The 25,363-nt window shown below is 41.1% G+C and overlaps 1 protein-coding gene across 1 annotated transcript in view; it reads right to left on the bottom strand.

Moving 5' to 3' along the window:
• Positions 1-131: 131 nt before the first annotated feature.
• The window catches only part of tmem266 (transmembrane protein 266), a 27,955-nt gene continuing 2,723 nt past the window's right edge, over positions 132-25,363 (bottom strand). The window contains exons 3-11 of the mRNA XM_035664825.1: positions 18,987-19,175; positions 8,488-8,642; positions 6,496-6,569; positions 5,452-5,508; positions 5,174-5,312; positions 4,262-4,377; positions 3,586-3,778; positions 1,858-1,920; positions 132-1,763 (exon numbers count right to left, since the gene is read on the bottom strand). Coding sequence (XP_035520718.1) covers positions 1,135-1,763; positions 1,858-1,920; positions 3,586-3,778; positions 4,262-4,377; positions 5,174-5,312; positions 5,452-5,508; positions 6,496-6,569; positions 8,488-8,642; positions 18,987-19,175 — 1,615 coding nt within the window. The 3' untranslated portion in view covers positions 132-1,134. The remainder of the gene's footprint in view (positions 1,764-1,857; positions 1,921-3,585; positions 3,779-4,261; positions 4,378-5,173; positions 5,313-5,451; positions 5,509-6,495; positions 6,570-8,487; positions 8,643-18,986; positions 19,176-25,363) is intronic.

The raw sequence follows: 25,363 nt of genomic DNA, 5'->3' as shown, positions 1-25,363 counted from the left end.
GATTCATTTTGCAATGCCCTCTTTCCTTAATCAAGATAGAAAATGCCTGTCAGCAGTACAATAAACAGGGTTAGTTTCAGTATTTAAGAGGCAAATCTTAAAAGGTTCATGCTATAAATTTTATCTTTTTGACATTTTATTATAGCTCCACTTCCAGTCCCTCACTTTTTCTGGCTGTGATATGATGATCAAACCCATCCTGAAATATTTACACAGCTTCCAGACATTAAAATAAGAAGGTAACATTTTAGACCTGAATGATGTCAAATCTATCATGTGCAGGTAGATCAATTCGGTACGTGAGGGACATGCTGTGGTTTGCTGAATCTCATTAAGCACTGACTCAGGTTTGAGTTTGGTCAGATTCCAGTCATGGCACCTGGATAAAAATTCTCTGAATCACTGGAATCACCCACCAGTCAAACTTTTCTGCACTCTTTTCCTCTCATAGAATTTAGATAAAAATGTTAACATGGCTAATATAGAAAGACAAAGATTAGAAAGGAGTTGAGACTGACCCAATGTACCCTGCAGCAGTCCAATCAAAGGGGACTGTTCTTTGTGAGTTTGGAGACACTAGACTATCAAAACAGCCAATACACCTGCACTTATGATAAATCCATGCCTTGTAGTTTACAGGAAGAGATTCACAGTTTGTGGCCCTCCAATACATGATCTGATCAGTCCAGTCAATTCCATAACGTGTATCAGAGGAACTTAGCCCTCAGCACCATCCCCTCACTGGTTTCCCTTCCTATAAATTAAACCAAAACTTTAACTTATCAAAAGCCACATTTTTTTTCTTTTTCTGCACAGACCAGTTGTCTGAAAATTTTGGGCTCGAGCCCTGTTGCTGGTTTCTTTTGGTAAGATTTCATAAAACTCAAAGTGTTTTTGTGAATGTCAATTCCTGATAAGTGGTGCCTGATAACAAGTCTGCCTCCTCCAGTCTTCCATGCCCTCTGTTTTTGTGCTGCTCTGCTTAGCTCATCCTGTGCAACAGTACAAAGAGGATGACAGACATAAAGTTTATGTGCCAGTGACTCCCAACCACACCAGAGTTTAGTACAGCGTTAATTTTTGCGGTTCATCTGAAGAGTGAGTCCTGTGAAGTTCCACATGTCAGGCAGGGTCTTATGTCTCTGACAGACGGTTGACTGGGCCGTCTACTGGCTCCATCATCCTGTACTTCTCCTCTAGAAGAGGCTCGTTGCCCTGCAGATGGATGAGAGGCTTTGAGTGCAGCCCAACTCTGCTCTCCTGGTTCCTCTTGTTGTAGATGTTGACCCTGTGCTCCAGCTCGGGGCTGGTTTTAGTGGAACCTGCTGGGCTGGGCGGTTTCAGGTTGACAGGGTCCAGGCCCTTCTGGGTGAGACAGGAGTCCTCGGACAGAGAGGAGAGCAGCTCCTGCACCACAGCGCTGGGACTCCCCCGTGGCTGAGTGCCCAGGGCTAGAGGGCTGCTGTAGGGTGGTGGGTAGCAGCGTTGGTCGCTGTAATCTGTGGATGTGGAGGCCTCGCGCACCGTGGAGCTGCAGTCTGTAGTGGAGCCCAGTGTGTGGCTGCTGATACTGTGCTGACGGGCGCTGAAGCTGGTGCGGGACACCGTGGTGGTGGAGGCTTCGCTGCCAGTGCGCTGCAAACGGCTGGACGTCAATGCGTCAGCACTTACCAAAGAGGAGGGAAGCTGGCTGGGGTTGTTAGGCAGGTGCACGTCTATGGCTGCTGTGGTGATGACACGTGCAGGGTCTGGGATCCCCATATCTACAAGAACAACACATAATGTACAGCGCCTTGAAATATATTGGCACTACAAGGGCTGCAGAAAAGAGTGAAGCAGGATCTTGCTAATGCTCACCACTGCTTGGCTCACTGTAGTACTGGCTGATGTAGTTGTTCATGTCATCTTGACCGTGGTGATCTGAAGAGAATTTAAAATGGCCACATAATTGTCTTAGACACAATAAAAGTGAATGAATAAAGTGTGAATTTAGATGTTAATCATACGTAGTGTAGAAAAGCTTAAGATCCAACATTAGTTTCAATGTCCAATCTGTAAACATTAACTGTTTTAATTAATTAGAATCCATGCAACCTGGTTATAGTTCGATAACAGAAAGCAGTTAAGCACTTTTAACATACTACTCCTTTAATTTAGCATGTATTTAACAAATAAATTATTACATACTGTTAAATACTGTACATTAATAAATACTTGTGTTACTACTACATTATAGTGTGTTATACCAGTTATAACATGTTTGTATACTGATAATATATTGTAAATAGGGGGACTTAAAGTAAAGTGTTACCTATAAAGCTCATGATAGGCCTACCTATATATAGGGATACAACTAATTCTTATTTAAACAATATAGTTTATTTAATCTGCAAAATGTAAAACAAAAAAAAAAGCCAAAACTGATACAGAGCCCAAGGTCTGATGTCTTCAAATTGCTTGTTTTGTCTGATCAACAGTCCAAAACCCATTCTACTAATTTTACAGTCAAAAATCTTTATAATACAGAAAGTGAAATGAGTAAATGTTTTCCATTTTCGCTTGATAAATAACTTGGCTTGCTACTTCTACCAATAGCTCAATCAATAAATTGTTTTAGCACTACCTGAATGAGCAACACATAGTGTTGATGTGGTTCACAGATCCTAAATCAGTCCAAGTGTTTTTCTTAAGTGCTATCCAAGGTCCCACAGGACTGTCAGATGGCTTATATTCATTTATGTTTGGGTCTCACATATTCATTTTATGACTGTCCCAAGAGGGGCTGCTCATTGTTCAGTCTTAACTGTGACAGGGACCATCTCCAGATGATCAATACAACATGAGTATATAAGGAGCAGCCTCAGTTAAAAGGATGTCTGACTAGAAACACCGTAGCTCAGAAGTGCGACAGATATGATTTATAGCTTTGATAAAGGAAAAGCCTCAGTGTTTTGAGCCCTGACATCACCTGCACTGACTGCGCTTTGTTGCTTTAAGCCCTATAAGTTATGACCTGTCACTGTGTGAAAGGTTTATTGTCCATCTAGGTGGGGCACCAGAATTTTGATGTGAATTGTGAGACGAATGTTTTTGAGAAGAGGACACCAACGCTGTGCCGGTGTTTGATTTAATATGCTATTAATACACTGTCCTACCTTCCAGCACGGAGCTCCAGAGCAACAGCGTTGTTTACTATTTGCAGAGGCTGCTGGTTTGGTGAAATGTTGTGCCAATTTTACAAACAAAAGGGTCTCTAAAGCAAGACTAGCCTACAAATGTTACATTCCTTTGAGACATTATAAGTATTGTGTTATTTCTGACGGATCATGCTGCTGCTTAGGATGATGAAGCATTTCTCATGTACTCTTCCTAACAACCCCAAAGACCTGAAACCTTCCAATATGAGCCAACATCTCTAACATTTCGGCCATCGCTTGCGTAGAAAGGCTCAAGTAAGTCTCTGCATTCCACCATCACCACTTTGTGTGGGCACGATGTCCCATAGGTAGCACAGCCCCCATTCCCCGTTGTGCACTGAGGTCTTTGATAGCCTGTAATACAATGTTGGGTGTTCCAGACAGTTACCTGCAGGCCCCCCGGGCTCTCTGGCTTTAGCTGGCCCGTGATGCTCGGAGACCCCAGGGGCCAGCCCGTCCACTTCCTGGAAACTGCTGCTCTGTTTACCCCACATATGGTGGATCTGCATGGCTGCTTCACGCTCTGCTACCAGATCCAGGTCCTGCTGGGCCAGGTGGGCTCTCAGCTGCCTAATTTCAAACTAAAAAGGAAAGAGGGACAAATGGGAGAGCTGGAGAAAATTCTTAAAACTTGTTGTTTTAGGATTGGCATATGCCAAACAGCACATTTCCAGTTTCCTCATTATGACCGCAGTATGACTCTCAGACATACAGAAGACACTCTCTCTTCTGGATCGACATCTGAGAAATGTACACTTATGAGGTTAGACTTAATCTTGGCGGAGTAATATGACTCAACTATCATTATTAAATTGTGAAGTAGTCAATAGATTTCTTTGAGATAATGCACAGTGCTGGCTATCTGATATGCACAGACTTCTGTAAAAGTATATCCAGTGATAAAATGAGATCAATTTTGTAAGCATCTTTTATGCCTTTTTGAGTCCAGATTTAATTAGTTTTCTTTCATGGTACTTTGCTGCCCTCTGCTGGTTACATGAAGCTATACAATGTAGTTTGTAAGTAGATATATGAGGAAATATGAGACAGAAAAGAGGACATACTGCCTGTTCTTGGCAGATCTGGGTGAGCCGGTCAAGTTGTTCCTCCCTCACCGCTTTGGCCTTCTCATACTGCTGGATCTCCATCTCCATCTCCACCTTCACTTGCAGCACATAGGCTAAAACAATAGGACATAGTCACAACATTAGGAAAACTGTTTTAATGTCAACTAAATGCTACATTGACTTCATTGATCCACCTCCCTTTTCCCCAAACATGGATCATTTAATAAATCTGTCTGTAAATATAGATGAAATGTTCTGTAAAAAGTCAACCACTGTTATGTTGAAATAAAAACCTGCATATTCTCCACATTTTCTGGCACATCAAAAATGACCTCTACCAATATACTGTACACAAGGTGGATATAATGACAGCCCTTTGTGAGGCTTCAGTCATTTTCTTTTTGAGGTTTTTGTCAGACAAGGTTCCCTTTTTAAGCTTTTTAGCCATCCGTTTAAGGTTGTGTTGTTCTGTGTTATATTTAATGGCTTAAAACAACAGCTTTTGAGCAGTTAGTGCAAAAGGTGACAATAAAGTCCAAACTTGGCTCATACTCACCAGCCATCCCTTTGAACACACTGTACTATATTTAAAAACCACAAGGGGGAGCAATGTTGTTGAAAAAAGGATTCTTCCCAATAAATAAAAGGCTCTGTATGGTATGGACATACATGATAACACAATTTGCAAGTAGCAGCTGCTGTGTGAGCTTCAAGCCAAAGGTTTATTACGACAGATGATTTCATAACATCGCTCCAGGTGGAAAATAAAGAAAAAAAGTAATTGAGCAAACAACCTCAAGATTGAATGTAGGCGATACCGCAGAGAGTACACTGCAGTATCTATCTCTGTGACCTGACAGTAAAGGACGGGACGCAAGGGACATCAGGCCCAGCCCCTCCCCGCCTCACCATCAATGATCCTCTTGACCCTCCAGATGCGCAGTGTGATGATGAGACCGATAGCGTCCCAGGGGCTGCTGGGGCCGTTGGCCACTGTGGAGGCCACCATGGGGGCCAGAGAAAGGACGATGACAGCTCCATCAAACACCTGAGAAAATACACAAACACAAACACACACACGGTTACCATTATTTCTGTAGGTTACACAGTGGTATGACATTGAGGAAATGACACTGCAGTGAAAGGGGCCCTGAGCAACAGGACTAATGGGACCCGTGGGAGCTTACCTCTACTTTGTTCTCTATGTAATCCCATATCCCCAATACCACGATCCTGAACACGGTCTGGGACAGACAGAGTGACAAGGAGACAGAGAAAGAGACATGGTAAGATGGAAGAAAACAATGACAGCCTAACAGTTGGAGGCTGGATGGTGGAAGCAGAGCACACTGGTTAGTAATTCCCAATAAGAAACCAGACAGTCCCAGTAAATCCCATTTGCAGTTGGGATTCAGAATTCTTTCATCCCTTTATTGGTAATTCATCAATGTCATCATATCACAGGCAGCGCCGTAGGATTTCATCCAAACAATTACAGACACTGCAATTATCTTCTTCTGCTGACGCGGCAGGGGGTTGCAGAGGGCAAACAACTCTCCCCTTGTCTCCTATTCTCTTCTGCCATCCCCTAGCCCCCATTCCCCATCCCCATTTCAGATATTCAAGGTTGCAGTGGAGCAGAAACCAGCCTCCCTGCTATTTCTACTCCATCAATGTATCACTGAAGGGTTGCTTTTATTGATACATAAAACTCCAGCGACACAAAAGTTAGCAGTGGGTTAGTCAAGTGGGGGAAACTAAGACAAATGTGTCCGGCTGTAAAGAAAATGGTTATCGATACAGCACACCTGCGGCCTCGAAATTATTTAAAACCAGCAGCACAGAAAAGCTCCATCTGCATTTTAAAGTGTTTGTGCTGCGAATCAATCGAATAACCCGAGAGGGACCAACTGTGCCAGCTTTAACAACAGCAGTTATACAACTTTTTTTCAGAATACTGATGTAGATCTTTGTTGTGTGATTTCGTAGTCAGTTCCGTTAAATACACCATTAATGTAGCTGTGCACAAGTTCACCTCTGCTAATCAGAATCTAATCAAGCTGTGACAGAGGGCATAGGGCGTTTCATGCTGTTGTTAGTATTCTAATGAGAATCTGTCGGTGTACTCACTGGCCCCACATACTGCACAATATAGCATTAATCGACAGGCCGCTGCATCAGCTGTAAGTGAGACTGGTTTTGTGTTGAGAGGGGGGAAGATAGAGACTCACCTCCGTGAAGAACACAGAGAGAATAGCCAGGCTAATCCAGTGGATGATGCTGGCAAACTGGAATGCATTATTAACTGTAGGGATACAAGCAGAATAACTGGTTATTGTTAAGGACAGTTTCTATGACATGAAGTGGTAAAAGATGGAAGCTTAGTAATCTTTTTTTTGTTTCTAACAGCTGTTAGAACTGGTGGTTGCAAGGTGCAGCAACGTGGTAAAAAAAGAGCACATTCATGCACACAGACATACATTAATGCACAGAAAGACGCATGAAGCAACATTTTAAACATGAATTCACCAAACACTGTACATGCATGTGTTTGTATCTTCCCGTCTATTCATCAGGCTAATTATGGACAGTCTCAAACAGCGCTCGGCTGTCAACTGAGGCATTTTTCTCCATGCACCACCTCTCCCCCCATCTGTCTTTGTTTGCCGTGTTCAGTGATCTGTCTATCAGTCCATTCATCTTCCTCCAGTCCTCCCCACACTCATCCACCAGCCAACTCTGTATTGCCTGATTTCTTTGTGCGCTAATCTCCCTTCATGCATTTGTCTTACTTTTCCTTTGTCTGTCCCATCTTGTCAGTCAGTCAGTCCCCGGGGGAACAGTAGAGACTTGTGTCATTTCCGCCGTGTGTGTTTTTCACTCAGCCCTGTCACATCAAACAGGTCATAACCCTGACCTTCCACTTATGATAAATGAGGATGTCTCCATTGTGCCAGATTATTTAAATGAAGGTGATACTGGGGTGACATAGGTCGCAGTGTTATTTTGACCACCTGACATTTTGTGTTGACTGTGGAAAACTAATGGGGGGATTATGTTCCCTGGACCATGATTGATCAGAGCCTCAGGTCCAAGGATAGATCTTCAGTGACACTGACTCATTATACAGTAGACTTCTGCACATGCTCGCATACATCTATTTGTGTTCTGTTTGTCCTGAATTATACTACAGTCAACCATCGTATTGTATCGTATCGTGATCGTATTTTACCAAGCACCTGTGGTATGGTAGGTACCACCATAGAACATTCACAAACTGCAAATTCAATGATGAAGTAACATGAACATGTAAAACACTGTGTTGAGAGATGGGACTCTCGTCATTTTATGGTCATTTTTAAAAAGCAAAATGATTTGGAAAGAACACAATGTGACATTTTGCAGCTGATAAATTTACTTCTAGGTTCTTTTTGTTGCACAAACTATGTAATAGAGACCTTTTCTAAATTACCTCAAACACAATTTTTATTATGTATTGGCCGACATATACGCCAACACTGATATATCTTGCAAAAAGCCTACATTGGTTGATATATTTGCCTGGCTAATTTATTGGTCTGCCTCTAGTGGGTATAGTATTGTACTGTATACTAGCACAGTATAGCATAGTAAGGGTGTGCTTCAGAGTTGACTTTCTATGTTGCGATCATTTGTGAATATTCTAACTGTAAATGTTATCAGTGGCTGTAATAAAATAAAGGTGGCTTTCCAGAGAAAGGAGGCGACTGCTGCTGGTTTACAGTATATTGGTAACATCTGTTACCTGTCTTATACTGCCATGTGCAGGTAAATGGTGTCTATCCTTAATTAAAAAAACACCTTCCCCTAATTATCTGTACCCACAACAGATTTTTGTCCCACTGTTAGAAAATGTTTTTCCATTTTTCTGTTTTTCTTTCTTTGCTTTATAGCTTTATGACCACTTCCATTCATCTTGCAGCTCAGTCTAACAAGATGACAAGAACATGATCTATCTGCAGCTTAGTTTTTTGGGCTAATTAAGTGAACTCACTCCTTTTTCTATGCCTCTATTGACCCAATGTCTTTTTATAACAATTCATAAAAAATTGTGCTGAGCAGGCCACTATTCTCCCTTGCTAAGAATGCGACATTAAACAATGAGTGTAACAAACCACCTTTCCAGCCACACATGAACCCACAATATCCACAAAAGCACATCTTCATTATATTCTACCACTCACACTGCAACAACTTGGTGTCTATGAGCAGCTCCAGTGTCAGCAGCACCACCACCAGAATGACACAGGCCACCAGGAAACAGTTGAAACCCGCCGACAGCAGACAGACCTGCCACAGCGCTGCCCTTCGTCCACAGCATGGCTTGAGCCAGTTCGACCTGACAGGGTGGTAGAGGGGGTGAGAGACAGAGAGGGGGAGAAAAGTCTGTTAGAGGAGCTGTATGTACAAATATAAATAGTGGGTCTTGTTGATGTGTTATCTTAAAATGTAATACTGGTACAGAGTGCAGATCTGACAGGCAGCATCCAAGGTCAGATCAGTAAAACACAAGAATTGTCAAGATTCACAAATCGTGAGGTGTATTCAACCTTGACTTTGCTCAGTCCTTCTTCTACATATATTTCTTCAGCAGAGGGCACTATTCTGCATATAAATTCAGAGCATGCATGCAGACATTAATTTACACTCTCAAATTTAATGTGAAACATAAATACATGTTCTGCTGGTGCCCAGTTGATCGATTAGGAATCCACAGTTTCATTGCTTCTTTGCCCCTTTCCTCATCTCTTCATGAAACCACTCATTCTGCAACCGTCCGCCTCCCATTAAAGCTCTCCTTTTGTGCATCATCAAGCAGTGTATTCTACTTATTTTAACAGACATTAGCATGTTTGTGCCTATTTTTGGAAACAGATTAGATGACATCTGTTGTAATCCACATTCAAGCATTAAATAATTTGTTTTTGTCTCATCAGAACACATCTATACTGTATATGTAGCACTGCCTAAAATATAAGAACATCCATAGAAGAGCTGACAATCGACTCAGTTGGTGTTTTATATTCTATATATTTGTTTAGACATATTACACATCTATAACCTTACAGTCAGTAAAGTGTGGTTGTGGAGAGATTAGAGTCTCCTGTGTTTAATTCCTCTCCCTGCTGCTTCACTGGTGACTGGCAGGGGCACATCTAGAGGGTTACCACCCCTAAAAAAAGCCTGGCCACCCCAGTTTGATTTCAAATGCTGTCAAATGTAACACATTCATTTTGATTCATTTTAAAAATAACATGTTAAATCTGTTATGGCCACATTTTAGACTAATAGCGTTTTTGAGTTAAAATATCTTAATTTGTGGGCTTTTCTTAGCAAATATTGAAATATGTGATTGTTTGTGATTAAATCAGCATATATTGTCCCCCCTTGAAGTCTGTTGTCACCCTCTCAATATTTCTCTAGCTCCTCCTCTGGTGACAGTTTTCTGGGGGAAAACTGGCTAGCTGCTCGCTGGCTGAATGCCCCTCTGGCGACTGTTTTGCTAACAACCAGGACGGTCTTGTTTGAGCTCTGGATGACTGACTGGCTTGCTGGCTGGCTGGCTGACCGCATGATGTAGCTCTCCCGCCATGACAGTGGGGCTGCATGTGCACCATCTGGAGGGTGCAGTTTGATTGCTTAACTGAATAACAATGCCTTCATCTGATTTTTCCATGACAATGTTTTAACTCTACTATCTGCGTGCCTGGCTGGTTGGTCAGACAGCATGAGAATGAAGGGATAAAGGAGAAATTAGGGTTAGTAATAAGAGACTTAATAATTCCTGATCCCAGAATCTGTGTTATACACACTGTCATTCCTAACACTGGTTTAGCTACTGCTTTATATGTCTTCCTGCACATTGCTATATATTTTTCATTATTGTCAAGTGAGCTGGTGTCCCTTGTGTGCTTGCTCCTTGACTAGTTTCATTGGTCCTGAAGATGTAAGTGTCCATCCCTACTGCCCCCTTCAAGTTCCTCCAATCAGAGAATGTGACTGACTGAGACTCCTGGGGATTTATGGTCAATAAATAATGACAAATCTCCAGGAGGCACACAGGGCTTTCCCTTCTGGTTACAGCTCTGCATTCCACACACACTAGTCAGGTGTACTAAAGGTGTAAAAAGAGAAGCGTGTGTGCGTTTGTGGGGTTGCTGTGCCTTCTCTGAGGCAACACTGAGAAAGGCAGTATGTTTCTTTGAAAATAGCCGCTATCCGTTGTCACCTGTCCCCCATAGGAGGAAAGCTACAGGCAATGTCTGTCAGAGGACAAGAGAAGATGCAATTTGTTCTACTCTCCTCTTGGTTCTGCTCAGAATGAAGGAGGCAAACACTGAGAGAGGAAGCGGGGTGCAGCTGGTTCAAAGGCATTGGGACTCATCCAAAAATGAACTGGAGAGAGTGCCAGAGAGGAAGGAGGGGGAGTTGGAGAAGGAAGTATGAGAAACAAAGAAGGAAAGAAAGAAAGAACAGAGGAAAATTCAGATGGAGTTAAAGGATTATTGCAACTTATTTTACCTTGGGTCTCATCATTCCTATTGATAATAACAGTAGAACTCACCAAATTAGTTTTTAGGATTTGTGAAAGTGACAACAAACAACAAAAGTCCATTGGGGCATGACATATGAGTGGTCATAAGTAAGCTAAACTTACTTGGTACTAGGGATGCAATCATGATTATTTTTTCAATCAATAGATGAATAGTTCAGTCTATAAATTGTCAGAAAATATAATTTCCTGAACAACAAACATCATGTTCTGATGTCTAATTTTGTCCGACACGCTGTCCCAAACCCAGATTTTCATTTCACTTTCATATAAGACAATGAAAAGCAGCAAATTCTCATACTTGGGAAAATGAAAATGGGATATGTTTGGTATCTTTTACTTGAAAAATTAATAAAAAATATCACAATTGTTGCTGACAATTACTATCAATTGAAGGATCAACTAGATTTACCTGTATATAGCAAGAAACCTAACCCAATCCAAACCCAAATTGCCATTATAAGAATACAGTTTACTGACTGACTTTCTGATGCTGTACTTACGATATGAAGGGTTATCATTGAAATTTTAGGCACGCTTAGTTCTGGTTTTACTTCCAAAATAACTTCTCTGTTGGTCTCTTGATTCTAGGCTGATTTGGCTGCTATGTCCAACGTTCCCAGATCTCAGCAATACATTTGTTTTGTACCTTGCCACAATAACAAATGTGAATCATGGCAACACTATAAAAATAACACCAAAAATGTAGTAAACTAGAGATAGAGAGGGGGTCCTAGTGAGGGGCATCATTTTGCAGTTGCAGTTGAACCTCCGGTGTAGTGCAGCTACACATTCTCTCCATCCTTCACCAAGGTCAGCAGAGAGGCTGGAGCTTGGCCACGCTGTGTCAATGCTCTCCCAGAGGCTAACCGGTGCACTCAGCCCTCTGCAGCAACCCTCTGTATCAGCCAATGCCAACAGATTAGGAGCTCAACACCTGGGGTGACAAAGAGGTGATGGAGGGTAATGGTATCATTAGCAGATACCATAGAGACTTTCCCCGGGACCGATTTGTTCCCAAGGAACAATGTCAAACCCCATCTGCCAGTGGAGGAGAGCCAAGAAAAAGAAACATTTACCTAATGATACGCCTAACACACAGTCACTGGACATTTGTGGACCATTAGTTAAAAGATGGGATGAGCAGCACACACTTGAAGAGATACCTCACTTACCTTCAGGACTGAAAAGCATGATTTAACTCATACTGTGTGGAATCATAATTCATTCAGACCTCTCCCACAAGCCAGGCAGAAAAGGTATTAATTTAATAAACCTGTAAAGAAAAACCCTGTCTGGAAGCAGAGTAAATGGCAGTGATGGATTACTCCAAGCTCTGAAACTTAATTTTAGGGAAATCACTTTAAACCTTGAACGCTGAGGACCTGAAGTATTTATGAGGAAGTGAGGCCGCTTCAGTGGTAGAGCAAGCCAAGGAAGAAAATCACCTCCCTCTCTCTCAGGGTCATGGCAGGTGCAGATCAAATGGGTAATATTGGTTGGTCATGCACGCATATGTGCACGCACAGCAAATATCACACACACTTGTTAAGAACATTGTGTGAGGAGGAAATGAGAAATGCAGGGTGGCAGGTGCTGTGGACAGGTTCATAAAGACATCAACAGGCCAGCGACTGCAGTGGTAACACACTGAGGGAAGATCGAAGTGTGACCGACTGCAGCGCAGAGTGAGGGGATTAGATCATGAGACTGATCAATAGTGGCCCAAGATGGTAGTGATGGCATGCTGTACATGACACCGGCTCCAGTGGCCGTGGCAGCAGAATGGCCACACAGGCCAGAGCGGACAAAGACATCAGGCAGAGTGACTGGCACAGAGGAAGGTGTCTGGTCGCTCTGTTGGGGGCCATTCACACAGACAAGACAGAGCTTTGGCTCCAGCCCCAACTAAGTAACTCTCGCTGTGGTGGGGAGCCTATCACAAGGAGCCTCTCTTTCATTATACTGTCTCCCGTAATTGAGACAGGATAAAATACAAGTTAAATGGAAATCTGAGAGGTGATGCCCTATATGTATGTGTGTGTGTGTGTGTGTATGTATGCATGAGTTAAGACATGGAGTGAGAGAGAAGGGAAGGGCTGCAAAGGGAAAAGTTAATTCAGAAGTAATGAGTCTGAATCAAGGTATTGATTGTAACACGCACACGCACACGCACACACACACACACACACACACACACACACAATGGACAACTACAACTGCTACAGCACTAACCTCTTTCTCAAAATGTTTGCAAAGTAAAAGCCTAAAATAGCGTTGCTCTGAACGACTTGCACTGCTGTGCAAGGCCTCTAAATAATTGATTGGAACTCTTGATTGACAATTTGATTGCACATTTGCAAAAGAGCAACTTTGCTCAGTGAAAAACTCCAGCACATTAGGGTACAGACCTGTGGCAGCTGCCACACAATTACATTTGCTTCCAAAACAATTAATCATGCTATGAGTAAAAAAAAACTCTCTACATGACCAAGACTCAGATCAACATGCCTGGTGGCCATTCATTTATTCAGGCACGCAGAATCTCTGGCAATGTTGCTTATCTACACACACACACTCATGCATGTAGATGTAGATGTCAATACGCAAACACACAAACATCTACTTCAAATTTGTTACTTTACTACAGTATGTAGGCATGTATGAAGGCATGTCTACATGTGAACCTTCATCTCAGGTTATGGTCTGCTTTTCCTTTATTGGCTTGAATAGGTGTAAGTATAAAGAATTTAACACACACATAGTTGTGAAGAAAATACATAAAAAATAAATGTAATTTTGTGTAACAAATAAATATTTTTTCTTCCTTAAACCATTTCTTTAAATAATCTTCCTAGCCCTTATATTTATCTGTGGACTCCTTGGGGGGCCATGGCCCCCAGGGTGGGGCATGTCATCATAAGATTTAAAAAAATGTATAAACTTAATACTTTTATGTTCATTTTATAGATTATTTTGTTTTGTGGCAAACGTGTCAACACTGGGGGAAGACTTTTGATTTGAAGGTCTAAGGTTGCAGTGTCAGATACTACTTTGGTAGCATTTTAAAATGATACTACTTGACTCAGGTTTTCTGTCTCCTCTCAATTTCTCTCTCTCTCTGTACTGATAACTATAGCCCCGTGGTTCCTCCAGTATAAACTTCAACCAATTCACACCAATCTGCTGAACTCAGCAGGCTCGGGCAGGGGAAAATGGACCACAACTGGGCACCAGCAGGCTACTCCAAAGCAGAGGTTGGAGGACTTCATCACATTCAGGCTGTTCAAACTCTGTGTTACACTTGGTCCTTAACTTACTTTATACACTTAAAGAGACATTTCATTTAATCCCCAATATATGCAATGTTTTTAATACTTGAGAGCTTCTGTTTCTTGAGAAAGCACAGGTGTGGTATCTGGCTATTGCATGAAAATCAAGACAAATGCCAACATAAGAACTGACTAAATAATTTCCTGTGTAACCACTGCTGAGTCATCTGTGTTATCATAGCCAAAAGAAGTAAAGAAGCCCTGAGAGAGGAAAAGCACCTAAGCAATAAATATGCTGAATAAAGTGAAGTTATCATAGGTAATCAATTGTACATTTTAGAGCTTCCATGTCTCATAGCTATTAATCTCTTACAGTTTCATGCCTGGGGAATTAGTTGATACTTTAGTGGTAAATTAACAAATCAAATGAAAAGGGCTAATCAATAACATATGCCAATAAATAAAGTTTAAGCTTAAGCATTCCCTCTGAGTAATAAATTAACTTGACAATTTATCTTCTTATGAAAATGCATTTTATATAACTTTGTATAACCAGACCTTTCTACTGGTTTTCAAGTGCAATCAGCTATAATCTCTCCACTCCTTGCATCCCACACCATGGTACAACAGCAGAGGGGACTCGGAGCTGGTCTTTGCCAGAGAAATGGGCCACAGATACTAAGCAAATGGAGATGGATGGGGCTCCATGTGCAGAGCAGTAGACAAGCTGTCCCTGATAAATGGGTTTTCACCAGGACACTTGATCTCTCTCGCTCTCAGCCTAAAAAGCAATCTCACACTTTGCATGTCTGTGAATATTAACAAACCCTCAAACCCTGCACTCAAATGTCATCTATTGTGTCGCACATGGTGCCAGGCAAGAGAGCCAATTTGATGGAGAGGACTGTTCCTCTGTGTGTTTGAAATAGAGTCAGAGGAAGGGGGAAAAAAGAAATCCGGCTCTCTTTTCAGACATCCATCAACAGAGAACAGGTATAGTATGGTTCTGGTTCCAAGGTCCCATGAAATATTGCGGCTGCCAAGATTAATACTAGACTCTGGCAAGGTCCCCCAGTGCTATTTTCTTCAGTGTACATTTTTCTAATTATTCCATTTTACTTCAATCTTGAGTATTGGGATTATGTGCATGATGACATACTGCTCTATTAATGCATTTTAGTGAGTGAAAAGTTGCTAGAAAATTTTATTTCATTAGGAACTCTATAGCACTCTATAAAAACTGAGTAATGTAATAAATCTAGGCTGGTCTGAGCACACTTAAGCTTATCTAATATCCAACATTTCAAATGACTGTATCCGTTAGCAGCTGTGGCTGCCACCACGGAGAATGACACAGGGTTAATCCCACACTACTGTCCAACATGGACAAATATGACATTAATCAAATGGAGCCATTTCCTTGTGATCTGCAGGCAGCAGCTTCGTGAATGAAAGTGTGGAGGAGGGTCGTCTGCACCATTCCTCCCTCCATCCTTCTCTTTATCCGCCTCCTCTCTCCTCCAGTCAAAGCGACAGGTTGACCCATATGAACCATCTGTCATTGATGCAGTGCCTCACACCTCTCAGTCTGGCCCCTGGAGATCAACGGCATATGCCACAGCGGCTGTGGGAAGCAGGCTGGTGTGGGGATGATAACCCAGGGCAAGCACAGGATGTGCAACCTGGGGTCCAGAGACTGAGGCCAGGCAGGGAGATGCTCTCCAGGAGCCTGGACTCCACTTATTCTGGAGGTCATGATAAAAGGTAGAAGAAAATCTCAACACACCACTTTGCTGCTGCACTCACATCTTTTAACTTTAATTGCATTCATATGTACAGTGTAAATGCCGCATCCAAAAAGTCCTCCGAGTATGATCTATGGCATATTCTGAAATTACTGTAGAAGGCAAACGCAATCACACGAAAATAACCTCTGATTAAAACACATGAAACAGATGTACCCTCTATTATGTTGCCATAGTTTACTACAGCTTCCAAATTTGAACCCCATTTGAAAATAATTAAAGTACCAAAATATTAAAAATGTCAATTTGTGTATGCTTTTCACACACACAAACAGCTGTTGTCACTTAAACTAATTAGACACATCTATTAAAGGTCCATTATGTGACATTTAGGAGGCTCTACTAGCAGAAATGCAATATAATATTCATATGTATGTTTTCATTGGTGTGTAATCACCTGAATATAATCTTTATGTTTCTGTTACCTTAGAATGAACCTTTTATATCTACAGACACCATGGGTCGCATTCCATGGAGTCCGCCATGTTGAACTACCATGAACACTGGCTGTAGATCGGGCATGGATATTAGGCATGGATTGCTGCACGGTTGGTTAGGTTGCTAAAACTTAGTCAAAATACAGAAACATGGCAAAGCAAAAAAAAAAAAAGAAAATCATATAGTATTATCCAATCTGTAGTTACCGAAAAAACATCAAAAGGCAGAAGTCAAAAAATAAATAAAGACAATAATTAAGGTGGATGTGAAATTACACCACCCCCATCTTGGACTTTCCAGCAGGTTCTTGGAGAAGATGGCGCTGCCAAAATCTATTAATGTTTCCATCCAACACACCACTGCTGAGAATCTGCAAGTACTGCATGTGCCCCTTGTAGTCCGCAAGAACATCCACCTCCTACATAATCGCCCACGTGCCCTGATAAAGAGCCATGAAAAGCTGCCATGCAAGACTAAATGCGCATCTCTGGTGTGTATTCTTCTGCTCTTTTTCCAAAGCCACATGGAACAAAAAAAAACCAAGGCCTCATCATCAAAGATTTAAACTCGTTTCACAAGTAATGAGCCCTTTTTTTCCCCAATTGCTGACCACTGGTATAAAGCTATTCCTTTGACCATAAACCACATCCAGATCCAAACAAAAGGAAACTTTACAAACCAAACAACAGTAATTTTATGATCAAACAGAAATCGAAAAATTCTCGTCTTCTACCACGGGATAGAGTCACATCCATGAAATGATAACTAAGATATAGAAACATCTCAGGAATGAAAGTCATGGCTTGAGAAAAGAAACTACTGTGCTAATCACCAAAATCAAAGCACAAAGCCACTGCAACACCAGTAGCAAGGCAATGAAAGTTGGTTGACTTTCTTTTGCGCAATCAAGTGTAAATATATATATAGTTCATTATTTTGTCAGACTTTTGATAGTCTTGATTCATTTAAAATATTGCAGCATACAACACATCCCACCTTTGTGTCATTCCTCTGATGTTACACACGAGTCAGAAAGGCAGTCAGAACCTGTGACGACGAGCTGGAAGAGGGCTTCCAAACAACAAATGTGTGTACGAAACTGTGATGACAGGTATGCCGTGGCATGCCTGTGACCTGAAAATCAGGAATTCCAATCTGAAAAGCTCATTGAACATACTATAACTTAGATGGGTGACAGATTGCACACTGTTTTTCACTAGTCTGCTGAATACTTCCAGGCTTCCTCGAATTCCTGGAGGGCATTTTTCTGTTCAGAATGAATGCCCTTGTACTTTTCATAACAAAATTGACATTGTTGACTTGATAAATCCCTCAGAGATATGTCTTAGCGCTGCATGACTTTTCCACTGCACAATGCCAAATCCCAGGGGACCAGGGTGTCATATGGTGCCATATGAGAGTGCCCACTGTGATGATAATTTTACTGGGCTGCCAGATCCTGCCTTCTGCTGTGGCATTGCTATGTGTGCGTTCTCTGTTCTTTTTGTGAGCAAGATTGAGAAAGATATGAGGTATGATGACAGAGTGGGTGTTTGGGACATAGGACCCATCTGTCCCTGCCCTCCGTCCCACAGAGCCATCAGCCCGGACCGGGCCAGACCAGGCAAAGTCCAGCCGGACATGGTCAGCTGACACACCAGGGCTTGGATGGCAAAATGCCGGATGCTCTAATTAAGCTTATGCTGTTTGTCGACTTTCTCTGCATGGATGCCAACATCACAGCATGCCAAAGGGTTGTGAGTCACGCTTCCTGAGTGGAGAGCCACAGACACTTGCTATAGGGGTGCTCTATGAGGGGTGTGTCCTGTCCTGAGAATACTGGCCCTGAAGCATGGCGATATGGTGATAAGAAAACAACACAAACCCTGGACAAACAGGCCTCGTGGACAGAAACGGCACAGCCACAGGGGTCTGACATTTCAGGAAAGCTATGGCGCTAACAACACTCTTTGTTTTCTGCCAGAAATCGACATTATGAACAGGAGCCTGTCTGGTAGCGAGAAATTGCTGTGTCATTGAGCTGAAATGAACACATCAGTGGAGACATTGTCCATTTAACATGGTGACACTAATAAATTCATCGCCAAATATCCTCAACTCCCGGACTCTAATATAAAATGAGGGGTGATTCAATACGCCAGGTGTAATTACCATGTGCAATAACGAGCAATGGAGAGAGTGACGGCGGAGCTTTTCTCTGCCAGGGTAGATTATAGATTGTAGTAATTGCAATTCTGCCTTAATTATGAATGTAGCACTTCATGCAACAAGCAGAGACAATGTCTTAGACACCATATTTCTAGTATCTTCTTAACTGTGGTGGCAAACATCAGGAACATCAATCAATATGTAATTACATTTTGGGCTTTTTATTATACAAATAAATTATAAATAAAATGTAATTGATAATCATGCTAATTTATTTCCAGCTTCCTCAAAATATATGATGTTTAATATTTCTCAAACTATGAAAAGGGAAGTGCTCAGTTTTTATTAATAGATAGAATAGATTAGAATCAGCTTTAGAGGTTGTGTTACTGACTGTGGTCAAACAATGAAGCAGGGTGGTGTGGAAGTGGATTCGTGGGACGTACCCCTCTCTGTTGTCCTCTTCATCTGGGTTCGAGATGAGCTGGGAGCCAGCCAGGGATATATCCAGGGCGGCTAAAGGCAAGTCTCTGTAGGTGAAGCTGACCAGCTGGACAGGGGCCACGCACTGGTTGTCCTCCTCCACTTGCTGGGAGATAACCTCCAGCTCGGAGGCACCAGCCTTAGGAGGAGCCCTATGACACACACACACACACAGCACACACACCAACACACACACCAACACACACACCACACACACACACACACAACAACACACACACACACACACCCAACACACACACACACACCACAACCAGAGCTGCATTAGAGAGAGTCAGAGGATGGATGTGTTGTGTCATCCATGTGTGATTTTGCATGTTTTGTCTCATTATACAGTAGCAAAAATGTATATAATCATGTCACCTAGTGCAGTGGTGTGAATTAGAGCAGTAGTGTAAGGTTGTATGAAGTGTGCTGTAAATTTAAATTGGTTAATGCACCTACTTGGAAAATGCTCCAGGTAAAGTGTGATAATAAGAACTGGGACTATGCTTAATTTTGATGAATGAAAACACAAACATGGTGTGAAATTCCTTGTTTCCAGTGTTGGCTGGCACCCTCAACAAGGACACATTTACCTGGCAAGTGATGGTGATCTACTTTTCTTATTAGCTGAGGATGCAGTGAAGTAAAGATGCCAATTTGCATTCCACACATATGAAAATATTAACAGTTTCTTGATTATAAAGGGTATCAATTTCAGCTTTTAGTACAAATTATATTTATACTTAACATTCTTTCAGACTACTTTGTAAAGCGTTCATTATTTTTTTGAATATTTATCACTAAAGACGATTTTTTGTGTTTTTGGTTAAGGTTATGCTGCTGCCCAGTTGGCTGCACTTAAGGATGCTCTAACACCTGATATTTCAGAACTGCTTGCCAACCAAAACGACATTTAGAATAAGACTTGTTTCAGCTTTGTTTTTTCCATTGTCATTAATCTACTGTATTTTCTCTGTGAAGTCGGCTATATTTGGCGGAACCAGACAAAATGCAATATTATCTGCAATTGAGGTCCTAAAACTTAAATGTGTAGGGAGGGCTGTGATCCCACAAGCTCAGCCAATAGCGGACAAGGAGAAGTCATCCTGGAACAGGAGTCTCACACGGCTTGGCAGGTGTCCCAGTGCAGCCAGTGTGGAGACATCAATAACTCCAGTGCTTAACAGTGGAGGAAGGCATTGATTACAAGACAGAGGGAACAAAGGCCATTGGGTTGGTGAATTCTACAACCTCTGTACTGTGCTGGAGGTTAAACAGTGGGAGTGGGAGGAACCAGTTAGTAGAAGATCACTGAGCAGACCCACCTTTCTGTTAAATGTTAATGTAGGCAGGCCTAAGGAGGAAAATAGGTCTTCCTTTTTCCTGACTTACTTCTTAACTAATAGTTGTTTAATGGACTCCCTTGAAAGGTTATTTTGTTATTCTCATAGAAAACCAAGAATCACTTGAACTATATTATCTTAACATGGCTATGAAAGACAAACTCTTATTCTCATGTCCTCACTACGTAAAATGCCTTTTCCCTTCCACCCTTAAATAGCTGATCCTTCAGTGTGTGTCCTGGTAGATGCGTTATGTAGTTTGAGGGTCAAACATCCATATATTACCCAGCTTGCCACTAAACACGCCTGCGCATCCCACTGTGGACTTGGCACCTCTGACCAACTGCAACAAGGACGCTAATCAGTCATGACAGACACAAACTGTTTAGTGCATCAAAATCACATTTCCAGACAATCACAGAGCAGGCCAGGAGCCATTATGTGCAGAGCCCAGTGGAGTGGCTGGTTGCCATCCTGGGGAGGGAGTGGAGGCTTCACATCTGAACACTTCGCTCCCTTCAACAATGCAGGCAAGGACAGCCAGTAGCATGCTAAAGGCATGGATCTTTTCAGAGCCATGTGATATTAGCAAATGCCACGAGGAAGCAAAAAGGTTAGCATAGAGCACGCATGGCTGGGGGTTAAATCTCGCACCCATACAGAGTAAGAGCTAAGACTTACCATGAGGCCCAAAAGGCTACACTAGCTAATGTTTCTAAATACTGGTCTGAGCTTGTTTTACATCTTGATGTTGTTATATAATAATGCAAAACACTAAAATAAAACTGGTTATAGCTTAACTTTTCCTGAATGTATCTATTCAGGACAGCTATTACAGAAACTGTTAGTACACAGAACGTTAACTTTAACTGGTAATGTTGATTCAACTGAATGTATTTGTCAAAGATATAATATTTTCTTTTGTAGTAGGCGTTAATATAATTTGTGTTTTAGAGAGCACTGTAGTTTTAAAACCCTATTTGTTCTTTTAAAAGAGGTCTATTTCATCCTTGTGTGTAATTATTGCCAGGGATTGGCATCACTATAAGTCACCATGTAGTGATCAATAAATACATAAAAACGTAATAGCCTGCTAAGATCTCTCCTTTCCAGTTCTAACTTGATGACAATTGAATGCTGTTAGTCAGAAGATGACAGTTATTATAATTATTTACCCTAAATAAAATCTATGAAAATATGTGGTGAGAATAAGTGTATTAATATTCTTGATAATGCGCCTTCTCTCGCTTACCTCCACTCTTTTCAGTAACAGTGAATAATACCCTCTATACAGAGACCCTCCCGAGCAAAACATTTCTTGGAAATACATTCAAGAACGCCTTTTTCACTTGGACATTTCCTATAGGAACACCTTCTTGGCAAAACTCAGTGATTCCATAGATCTGGAATTTAAATGAATTTCACTTGTAATCTATTCTAGCCTCTTTTTTCTGCAGACTTCTGTGAGAAAGGTACTCAAATACCACTGAAGTCAAATACTGCTGAACTCAACAGAAAGTAAAACTAATTTATATCATTTTACTCTCGAATACTAACACCAGTGCACATAAAGGAGGCTCAAATGCTGACATAAGATACATCAGGAGGGAATATGCTAACTTCCAGGGCTGTAGATGGGTCCGTGTAAACAGTCAGTCAAGACTGTGTCTGTTCGTAGTAGCATGTAATGTTAAGAATAGATTAAAACCAGTTTGAGGATAGGACTAAAGAGTTAATTTAATCTTTTTTCTTATGTCAGGAGATAGTCAGTGCCTCATGAATATGTTAAAGTTGTATTACATTGTATCTTACTTCATGTTTTTTTGTTATTTGGTTGAACAGACTCAGGTCTGAGGCAAGTTGGAGATGACTGATATCTGCATCCTCTGTATTGTATTAGCAGATAATAGTCTTTTGGTATAAGAGGCAGTTGTGCATGAGTGGTCTTTACTTCAAATACCGACAATGGCTGTGAAACTGCAGCTGACATGTCCTGTACAGCACTCAACCTTCAGCACCCAAGGTCTGACTATAAAGCAAGGCAGAGTTAACGTTCCGTGAATGAATAACTGTTAACATAAAGTAAAATCAAACTAAACACTGACAGCAGATTATGATCATCATAATGCTATGCGATTCCAACACAGGACAACAACAACGATCAAACAGAGTATAATATAGATGTTCTATCAGGGTGGTAAGGCTTGAGACTGATGCCTGTCACATCACATTTTAAATCACCTATTTTTAGGAATAAATTCTCTGTTTCTCCGACACTTCAGTGGATTTTAAAGTGCTGCCTCAGCATAAACTGGTGGTTTGCAGAGGACATTGGTATCATTGTCATTCTGAGTGCTCACTGTCATGGTATTTCTGGCCAGCTGTCTACAACACAGCCGCTCTGTCTTACCCAATAAGTTTGTATATGGACACTTGGCTGCCCCTCGGTGCACAGCAATTCACTGTCCTGATATCATCAGAAAAGCAGGACCATTGTGCCAAATCACTTATATGGGCACCGGCCAGATTTCCCAGCAGCAGCAGCAGCAGCCCTAACACAAGCTCTTGACACAATGGTACATTTGTAAGATCAGATCTTTTCGGCAACGCCTGCTCTTTCAAGGTCCAAGGGGAAATTACAGCCGTTGCCAATTCCACTGCTTCAATGAAGGGTGAATGTGTTTTGTTGGTCTTTGGAGTCTTCTTTTTCTACTGTTAATTGAGAAAATGCCTCAGCTTTGAATTTGTCGTTTTATGTCCATATCACCTCAATTAGCAGGCAGAGAGGATGACGCTTAAAACATTAAGATTTACTCTGCAGACATCCCGACAGCCAGCCAAAAGTGCCAGGCGCAAGCATTTAAGTAACCAACAAAGTATGTTAAATATGGACACACAGTAACACTTTAAACTAAAGATAAGGCATTCAATTTTATATGTTTTTCTTATTGTCAAAAATTCCTGTGAAAAGACCAACACCAAGAATGTGCTCTCAGTGCTTTCCGACTCCCCTACCCTGTCTGTGGCTCTCAGCCCCAAGTCTATTCATTCCCACCTAATCTTGAAAAAGGCAAACTAATTTCCTAAAACAGCAGGGCACTGTTGTTTTTAGCAAAAGTTAATCAAACAGCAGTAATAGTGCATTTGTTGGGGACTATTTTCAGCTGCGGATTAAAACACATTTAATGCGCTAGTGAGTATTTACGGCACCAAATGGGATATGGGATAGATTCAAATAAGCTACAGTGCCCAGGTTCATCGTAATGGAGGAACGTGTCATCCAGTGCAACAGTGTGGCTCACTGATGTGTTTTTAATAGTTTTTGGAAAACAATGGAGGGCTATGGCAGTACATCAGGTTTTGGCTACACAGGCAATATTTGACCGTTGGAAAAAATAAATTGTTGTTTTTTGTCTTTTCATCGGATTAGTAGACAATACAGAAAAAAAATATAGCCAGATATATGCAATTTAGGAATTGTATTATCTTAAAGAAAAGTCTATGTTTACAAAAGATATTAAATATTTTCTAAGGGAAATTGCTATAATATGAAAGAAATGTATATAAAATAAAATACATAACAAATATAAATAAGAAAATGTTTTTACAGTTTACAGCTGTGTGTCATCAGCATAACTGTGGAAATTAAGTTTATGTTCTCTGATAACATTACCTAAAGGAAGCATAAAAGTTTAAAAATGAAAGCCAACCAAGTTTTCAGGGCGCTCAATATGAATTTTCGGTGTATCAAATTCAGCACTTATATCTAATAGCAGAGACCTTAATGGCAGCAGTGCTAATCCTGAGATTGCTGACAGTTTTGGTATGTGCTGTCTCAGTGCTGTAATTTGCCCTGAACCCTGACTAAAACTTTTCTAAATTATTATATTTATTCAGGAAATTGTTAATTTGGTTTAAAAAAAAAAAAAAAAGAAGCTTTTTCCAGTGTCTTACCTAAAAATGTGAGATTAGGTATAGGCCTATAGTTTTCTCAACAGGGGTTTCATAGCTGTAATTTTGAATGATTCTGGAAAACATACAGTTTCAAGAGACATGTTAATGCTATTGATGACAATAGCTGCTCATATGGAGGTAATTTTGTTGTTAAATTAATAGTGCAAATTCCTCACATCTAGTCAAAGATATTTGGATCAGGACCTTACTGACAGGGGCAGGATTGAGCAACCGATGAACAGTGTTCTAGGATCATTTTTGCTGTCAGCACTCATCTTGGAGAAATTAACTCTTCTTGCTGAGTGTATGGCAGAAAGATATTAGTTGCTCCTTGTAAATATTACGATGGATTTTTAGACTCGTTTACCTCCATTTTCTCTCCATTTCCATGCTCCAATTCATCTGTTAATTTTATCAAATGATTTATTTTTTTCCCCTGAGTGGCATTATAAGTCAAGTTGCTATGAAAACATAACATAACATAAACATAAAAATAGATAATAACAATATAAATTTAAATTCAGAGGATTTGAAAATCAGAATGATGAGATAAACATTTGCTTGGCAGTGACCTGCTAATCAGCAGACTTTATTTTAGGGATCGGAGAGCTTCATTATGGCGAGAAATTAAGAGCCGCATCGCACAGGATCACGTGACACTGAGGTTGGTTTCAGTAAATGTTAGCTGACCCGTTTCAAAGCCACTGGGCTCCTCGGGGTGTGTGATGTTCCCTCTGTGTGTGCTGAATGAGAAAAATATGTACAAACAGCTCCATACAAGGCAAACAGGAAGAGGACTGCCTCATCAGTGTGTTCCTGTATGATTTGTGCTAAAATTATGTGTGCTTTTTCAATCTGTGTCTTTTTCATTTTTTTTTTAATGTAAACAGACAGACACAAATAAATGATCTGAAATGTGTAAGATAAATCCCTTTGAATTTGTTGTATTTGAGCATCTAATAATAATTTTCCCATCCTGCCTCCCACTGTTTTCATAGCAGAAATGCTACAGGGCCTAAGAGAGAGCGAGAGAGAGAGAG

This window comes from Morone saxatilis, unplaced genomic scaffold (genome assembly GCF_004916995.1).
Source record: "Morone saxatilis isolate NCDOM2014 unplaced genomic scaffold, NCSU_SB_2.0 Contig2, whole genome shotgun sequence".
In the NCBI taxonomy this organism is placed as follows: Eukaryota; Metazoa; Chordata; class Actinopteri; family Moronidae; genus Morone; species Morone saxatilis.
This window is presented reverse-complemented; position numbering and strand designations above follow the sequence as displayed.